General features: G+C 35.9%; 1 protein-coding gene across 1 annotated transcript in view; it reads right to left on the bottom strand.

Moving 5' to 3' along the window:
- Positions 1 to 145: 145 nt before the first annotated feature.
- The window catches only part of itga10 (integrin, alpha 10), a 68,344-nt gene continuing 60,856 nt past the window's right edge, over positions 146 to 7,633 (bottom strand). The window contains exons 25-31 of the mRNA XM_067402753.1: positions 6,366 to 6,450; positions 6,163 to 6,276; positions 5,967 to 6,074; positions 5,317 to 5,430; positions 4,136 to 4,231; positions 1,145 to 1,258; positions 146 to 1,042 (exon numbers count right to left, since the gene is read on the bottom strand). Coding sequence (XP_067258854.1) covers positions 986 to 1,042; positions 1,145 to 1,258; positions 4,136 to 4,231; positions 5,317 to 5,430; positions 5,967 to 6,074; positions 6,163 to 6,276; positions 6,366 to 6,450 — 688 coding nt within the window. The 3' untranslated portion in view covers positions 146 to 985. The remainder of the gene's footprint in view (positions 1,043 to 1,144; positions 1,259 to 4,135; positions 4,232 to 5,316; positions 5,431 to 5,966; positions 6,075 to 6,162; positions 6,277 to 6,365; positions 6,451 to 7,633) is intronic.

Below are 7,633 nucleotides of genomic sequence, written 5' to 3'. Positions count from 1 at the left end.
ATGGTTTACAAATTTTTATTTAATAATTTGTCAAAAGAAAAACAATTTTCAAATCTGTGCATTGACCACGATGACTGAAACATTGTGATTTCTGTTAAGTAACAAAAATTAAATAAACATCGCTTGGTTTTATGATGAACCTGATTTCACCAAGTGCAACATGTTCTTGGATCAATGTCTTTTCAATCAACCAATCAGATTTGAGGGACAGGTTTTACAGTTTATGTCAAGTTTAGACTTACAACCAGGGTTAGGTGCTTCTACCTCAATGTTACTACCTCTGATTTTAGGGATACTTTATGGGGAGGTTTAGGGGTTTAGAAATGTTGTTTGATCAACAAAATATGTTGATCCGGTAATATGTCCTACTTGGCAAAATCAGTAATCTTTGTATTATACCATATGTTTCAACTTAAATACACATTTCATTATTTTTTACAATTAGTGCATTTGCTTGTTTTCCGGTCCGTCATTGCAATGCGGTTATAAATGATCTGTCTCTGTGAAGCCAGAGAATATCCCAGATAACCTTTTTTCTCATCCGGTAAAACTTTTTGCGATATGCTGGGATTCATGTGCTTTTTTTTTTGCCTCGAAAGAATCCAAAGAAAATGTTAGGTATGAGATCCTATGACCCAGCAGAGCATGAAAATGAATAGTAAACTCGACTGAACCGCAAGAACTGATACACCCGTCATTCACAAAGTTTTACACATCCTGCGCCCCTTTGTGTGTTTATTTATTATTTTGGCACATTTGTTTAGTGCTCTCAGCTCCATGTAAAATATTTGATCAGGTTTAAATCCATTCTGCAGATCTTCCCCCAAAATCAGCACACAAAAACAAGTCTGTAGATTCCACCTGGATCTGATAATGGATCATTTGTGGTCCTGAAGCAGAAGTGTCGTGTCACAAAGGGGAAGTAATGGCTGCAAAAGGCATATTTCCTTTTTGTAAAGGCAACTGTTCAATCTGTGTTGCAGTGTCAGTTGTCATCCTTCTCATCCTCGTCCTTCCTCTGTTTCCTTGTGAAAAACCCCAGCTGTGAAGAAACATTTAACAGATGTGTTTTTTTTTTTTTTTAAGTTTCTAATTCACTTTAGATGTAACCACTCTGCTGTACACCTGCTGTTGTGTTCCTTACCTTCCAAAGAATGAATACTAAGAGTGCAAGAAGCAGCAGTCCTCCAATGATGCTGCCAATCAGAATCCAGAGAGAAATCGGGATCGAACGCCCCTTCAGCACTTCCAAAACTGTCTATACACACAAATACAGGCACAGTGAGAGAGTTTATACTGGTGCATGCTAGTGGAGTTGTAGGTAATGACTTCACTTTTTATTTTCAACACTCATTTTTCTCTGCTATTTAATGAAAAAAACATAACACTGCAGAAATTACATTAGTAATGAGCAAACATGATTTTATGTACAGTGGGCTTTGAAAATCGTACATTTAAGTGTCATTTAATATTCAATTGTGTTAAAGGTGCCCTAGAACTTTTTTTTTAAAGATGTAATATAAGTCTAAGGTGTCCCCTGAATGTGTCTGTGAAGTTTCAGCTCAAAATACCCCATAGATTTTTTTAAATAGATTTTTTTAACTGCCTATTTTGGGGCATAATTAGAAACGAGCCGATTTCAGGTTGCGGCCCCTTTAAAGGGATACGCCACCGTTTTTTCATATTAAACTATGTTATTCCCTTAACTAAGACGAGTTGATACATACCTCTCTCATCTCAGTGCGTGCACTCAATCGCTCTGGCGCGCGGCGACACTTTGATAGCACTTAGCTTAGCCCAGTTCACTCTATTTAAATACAGTTACTCAAGTACACTACTTGAGTAACTGTATTTAAATAGGGAAAACGTGGAGGTGTTTGGTAGCTTCTCTGCTTGGCCCCTATTGAATGAACTGGGCTAAGCTAAGTGCTAACAAAGTTTCGCCGCCAGACAGAGCGATTTAGTGCACGCACTGAGACGAGAGAGGTATGTATCAACTCGTCTTAGTTAAGTGAATAACATAGTTTAATATGAAAAAACGGTGGAGTATCCCTTTAAATCGCGCGCTCTCCGCCCCCTCCCGAGCTATCGACTCTCATTTTTCGCTGTTTTCCTTGCTTGCTTACCTAGTCTGATTATTCAGCTCTGCACATCCAGACGTTCTGCCCTTGTGTAATACCTCAATCGTGGGCTGGCATATGCAAATATTGGGGTGTACACCCCGGGTGTGTCTCATACGTTCTGAAAAGTGAAGCCACGGGCTCTTTGATCGCCCCCTGGAGGCTGGATGCAGTACAGGTCATAAACCCCGCCCTCTCAATGCAGTCGAATGAGACTTCAGTGAAAACTTAAAAATAAATTCTGCTTCAAATAAAACTTTATGAAAAATGGTTTTGGTCATTTAAGGTAGTTGTTATCACACTGATATATATTCAATTGTTCGTTTTTGTGATGATTTAGATTTTAGCTAGCAATTTGATGCTATAAAAACGGGGCGTGTCGTCATGATTCGAACTTGATTGACAGCTCAGCTTGTCTGAGGACTGTCGGAGCTTCGAGGGGAGATTGAAGATGTATTAACTAACTGTTAATTTTCGATTTCTTTGTTATTTAACACCAACAAAATGAGTTGTTCAGCAGTAAACTGTACTAACCGACCTACAGGATCTGACGGATCACTGAACCTTTTTCTGTAACATTAAATATGGGTGTTATAAGCTAATTAATAAATGTTATTAGTTAAGATAACACACCTAATGTTAACAATGTCGGGAAAAAGCAGGTGATCGTTATCTGGCAGTTACTTATTATTTTTATGGGTATAAAATAATAATTAGCAGGACAAAACTAATGATAGCTTACTCTAATTACAGCAATCGATCTCCTGTAACATTAGTTGAACTTGATTTAAAATGGCAGGACCGTTTCTGACGATTTAGAGTTGTTTCTAGTGGCATATTATATTGATTTTATCTACTGAATTTGCTGTTTTAAAAGTATTATTGCTCTAGAAATAGAATAGCCTATTATTTTATAGGTAGAATTTTAAATTGTATATAATTTTTATAGTCTATTTAAAATACATGAATGATGACGCAGTCGTCTGGGCGGAAGTTTGATATCGCGACTCCGCCTCCGGCTCCACTGACGGTTCCTTCTGCGCATGCCCAGGCTCCAAACTTACGTATTGCGTAACATGTCAGCGCCCATTCGGTCGGCCATTTTGGCTTCAGTTCATTACAATGGAAGGAAGCGACGTCGCGTCGTCCATCTTTTTTTACAGTCTATGGTACACCCTGACTGTTACGTAATTACGTATGTTGAGATTCGCCTGTTCTTCGGAGGTCATTTAAACAAATGAGATTTATATAAGAAGGAGGAAACAATGGAGTTTGAGACTCACTGTATGTCTTTTCCATGTACTGAACTCTTGTTATTTAACTATGCCAATATAAATTCAATTTTTAATTCTAGGGCACCTTTAAATTAGACTGGGTTACCATTGTGGAGATGAATGGAGCACTTACTATGGACCAATAAAACGCATGTCATTTCTGCTTTGCTCAAGGAGCATTTCAAGCTTAACACTTAACATGCTAATATATGTTATTGCTAGCCAATAGTTAGCTAACTAGCACAATCTTATGGCTGTATTTGAAAACTTAGGAAGGTGACTTGCTGCCTCACTGCCTTAGGCAATGACACTGAAGGCAGCGTTTGCACACAAAGGTATCTCACAAAACATCTATGCTGCCTTCAAAAATTGATAAGAAGGTATCTCAAGAGACAGGAAGTGAAGCTAACATTAGATTTGGATATACCTCGATACCTTCCTACCTTGGAATGCAACCTCCGAAGGCAGCATTTTTAAGCCTTTGGATGCAGCATTATAAGTCAGTCACAGGACACAAAAATATGTGATATTTATTGAATTCATCCAGTCAGGGAGCCATTTAAAAATGGCTTTGGTACTACTTTATTGGGTCACTTAAAAATGAAACGTGAAAAAAAAAAAACATTTTAATTTAAATTAATTTAATTGATTAATGAGGGGCAGATGTACATGATTAAATCATTAAAACACACTTTTTTTCAGTGAATGGTTTATGAGTTTATGTTCTATCAGTTCTCTCACCTCTCTCAAGAGGGCAGCATTTCCCATTGTAATCAGATTGGACTCCCGAGCAGACAGCTGGTAAGAGCCCACAACTGTCACTGCTTTAAACTTGGCCTGTCAGGAGCACACAGTCAGAGGTTAGAGACTGAAACACAAACAGATCCCAAAGCATATTTTGTGTGTTTTGTCTTTCTATTGACCTCTGAAACCATCTGCCTGCTATGGAAGCTTGTTTCCACCACTGAATAAAAATGAAAAAAGATAATTGTGACTTTTTATCTCACAATTCTGTCTTTTTTCCCTCACAATTGCAAGTTTATATCTCGCAGTTACTAATTATTTTATTAATTCTAAGACTGGCTTTTTTTCTCAGAATTGTGAGTTTACTGTATGCAGCAGTTCGTAAGTATGGGAAGAAGGAGGCGGGAACGGGCAAACGTTCAAAAAAAACTTTAATTCAAAATAAACAAATACAAAATGTCTGCCGGCCACACAAACATAATAAAACAAAATAAAGTCCAGGCCTGGTCCTCTCTCGTCCTTCACTGTCGTTGCTCCTCCTTTTATGCTTCCGGAGCTCCTCCGTGAGAGACTCAAGGCCGGTGCGCCTCGCTGGTGGAGCTCATTATCTCTCGCGTCACCGGCCTCGTGCCGTTCCCTCACGGCTCTCGCCCACCCTGCTTGCCACACTATATATCTTACCATTCTGACTTTATTATTCACAATTCTGACTTTATAACTCGTAATTGCGTGTTATAAAGTCAGAATTGCTAGACATAAACTCACAATTCTGAGAAAAAAAGATTTGTGAGATATAAACATTCTGCAATTCTGACTTCTTTTTTCAGAATTGTGAGATTTAAACTTGCAATTGTGAGTTATAAAGTCCAATTCTGAGGAAAAAAATACTTTTTTCAGAATTGCGAGTTTATGTCTTGCAATTCTGACTTAACGTGATTTTGACTTTATTTCTCACAATTGCAATTATTTATCACGCAATTGTGAGAAAAAAAGTCAGAATTGCGAGATGTAAACTAGCACTTTCCTATGTAAACTAGCAAAATCCAAATTGTGAGATAGAAAAGTCGCAATTATTCTTTTTATTTTTTTTTATTCAGTGGCAAAAACAAGCTTCCATAGCTTGCACATACTAAAGTGTGTGTGTGTGTGTGAATACCGTTAAGTGTGAGAGATGTCACCTGTCTGAAGAAGTTGTCGTGTATTCTTCTGGTGATGCGGATCAAGGCTATCTCTCCCTTCAGTAGCTGCTGGATGTGACACACAACCTCCACACACCATGAGGAAGTGCAATTCTAAAAAAGGAAAAAAAAAAAATTTCAGGAAACATTTCATGCATACTCATATGGTGGTTACAACCCTTGTACTTTAGGTCAGGGTTTTAAATTAGGGTTGCAAGTAAGTAATAAGGGGTCTGTGAAAATGTTTACAGAAAAAGTATAAAAAATTTAAAACCAAATAATAAAAATAAAATGTAAGATATTCCCCATGAAAAATTCAAGATATATTTATAATAATTTTTCACAGTTTGTGTAAATTGGGTCTTTATACAAGAAACTATATAGATGCCTTTTAAATTTTAGGATGTGGTTCTTAGCACAAGGGTGATCATATTTAGGGGTCAACTTCTCATAATTTTGAGTAATGCCTGTACCATAGCGACAGATAACAGAGAGCAAGTTGTCAGTTGTACGTCTGTTGAGCACAAATCAACTGATCTTGCTCACAAAATTGTTTGTAAGTCCTGAAAACTTAAAGCAGTTAACTTCAGTTCGATTTTCAGTCTCTTTCATAACCATACTGTGTGTGAATATAGTGTGTGTATTCTCACCAATAGTTCAGTTTTCTTCATGTCTTCAGGGTGAAGTGGACGTACATCTCTCTGACTGGACTTCAGCTTTGAAAGATCACTGACTATACTGCAGTTCACACCTGAAGCCTACAAATAAATCCAGACAAAAACACCAACTTTACAAGAACACAAAGGTGTATAAGAATTACAGAAAGACTAGCAGTGTGATACTAACATTATGAGAAAATGCATCAACCACAGTCGCAAAAACTCTGTCTCCTGAAGCCACGGAGGGCAAACTGACGCTCAGCTCTAGATTTCTGACCGCGTAACAGCCCAGATTCTGCACCTGATATAAAAAATATACAAGTAGTCATGAGCTTTCTTATTTGATTTTAAACAGAGACCGATGAGCCTATCAGGTTTAATTTCACCCACAGTGAAGTGTGTGAAGAACTCCGGTCCTGTCCCCTCTGATACTGTCCTGGTCGGATGGACCTCATAGCGGTTTAGGTTGGAGTCACTGTAGTGAATCGAACCAAAATAAGACCACATATGGACATTGTACACTGAACATGCATACAGTTTTGAGGTTGTAATTAGGTGTTGTAGGTCATGTTGGGAAACATAAAGGAAATAACATGATGATAATAATAAACATTATTATATTATTAGTACTAGTAGTAGTAGTAGTAGGAAAAAAATATTGGTTGCACTTTTTTACAGTACATGCACTTTCAATGTACTTACAGTGTACTTACCAACAAAAGTACTTATTAAAGTAACTACATGGGTTAAGTTAAGGTTTAGGGGTAGGTTCAGGGTTAGTAGTACCTAGGTATAACCCAGTTAGTGTCATTACTACAATAAATACATAGTAAGTTCATGAGAAACAGGACTGTAAAATAAAGTGCTACTAAATTATTAATATTAGTAGTAGTAGTACTAGTTGTTGTTGTGGTATTTTCATTATTTTTATACTAAAAATAATAATAACATAAATAATACTAATATAAACAAATGCTTGGTAACACTTTAGTAATGGGGAAAAATTCTCACTTTTAACTAGTTACTTATTAGTTTGCGTATTGGTTGTTTATTAGTACTTATAAAGCACATATTAATGGATTATTATGCAAGACCATATTCTACATCCCTAAATCCTATCCCAAACCTAAACTTAAACTCTACAACAACTACCTTTCTAACTATTAATAAGTAAATTAAGAGTTTATTGAGGCAAAAGTCATAGTTGATAATGAATATGTGTTCCCCATACCAAAGTGTTACCCAGTACTTTTTGTAATAATGATACTATAAATACTAAAAGTAGCAAAAAATAATTAAAATAATGCTAATACTAACTAAACCTTTTGTTAGAATTATATAATAATAAAATAATAATAATTATTATTAGTAGTAGTAGTTAGTATTTTCATTATTTTTGTTTTAATATAATAATTATTATTATTATTATGAAAATACTATATTATTTATTACAGTATTCTAGCATAATAATCATAATAAAGATCTCTGACAGCCTTTCTTAATTGTCACTAACTAATGTGAACTTGAAAAATAATAATAACAATAATATTCTTTTAATTATTATTATTATTATTATTATTATTATTATAAAAGATGTGTGCTCATATAACTACACAGTTGAAGTCACACACCAAAATCTTTAAGAGTCACAAAGGTCA

The sequence above is a fragment of the Chanodichthys erythropterus genome, chromosome 2, assembly GCF_024489055.1.
Source record: "Chanodichthys erythropterus isolate Z2021 chromosome 2, ASM2448905v1, whole genome shotgun sequence".
Taxonomy (NCBI): domain Eukaryota; kingdom Metazoa; phylum Chordata; class Actinopteri; order Cypriniformes; family Xenocyprididae; genus Chanodichthys; species Chanodichthys erythropterus.
Note: the sequence above shows the minus strand (reverse complement) of the source record. Positions and strands in the feature narration are given on the sequence as shown.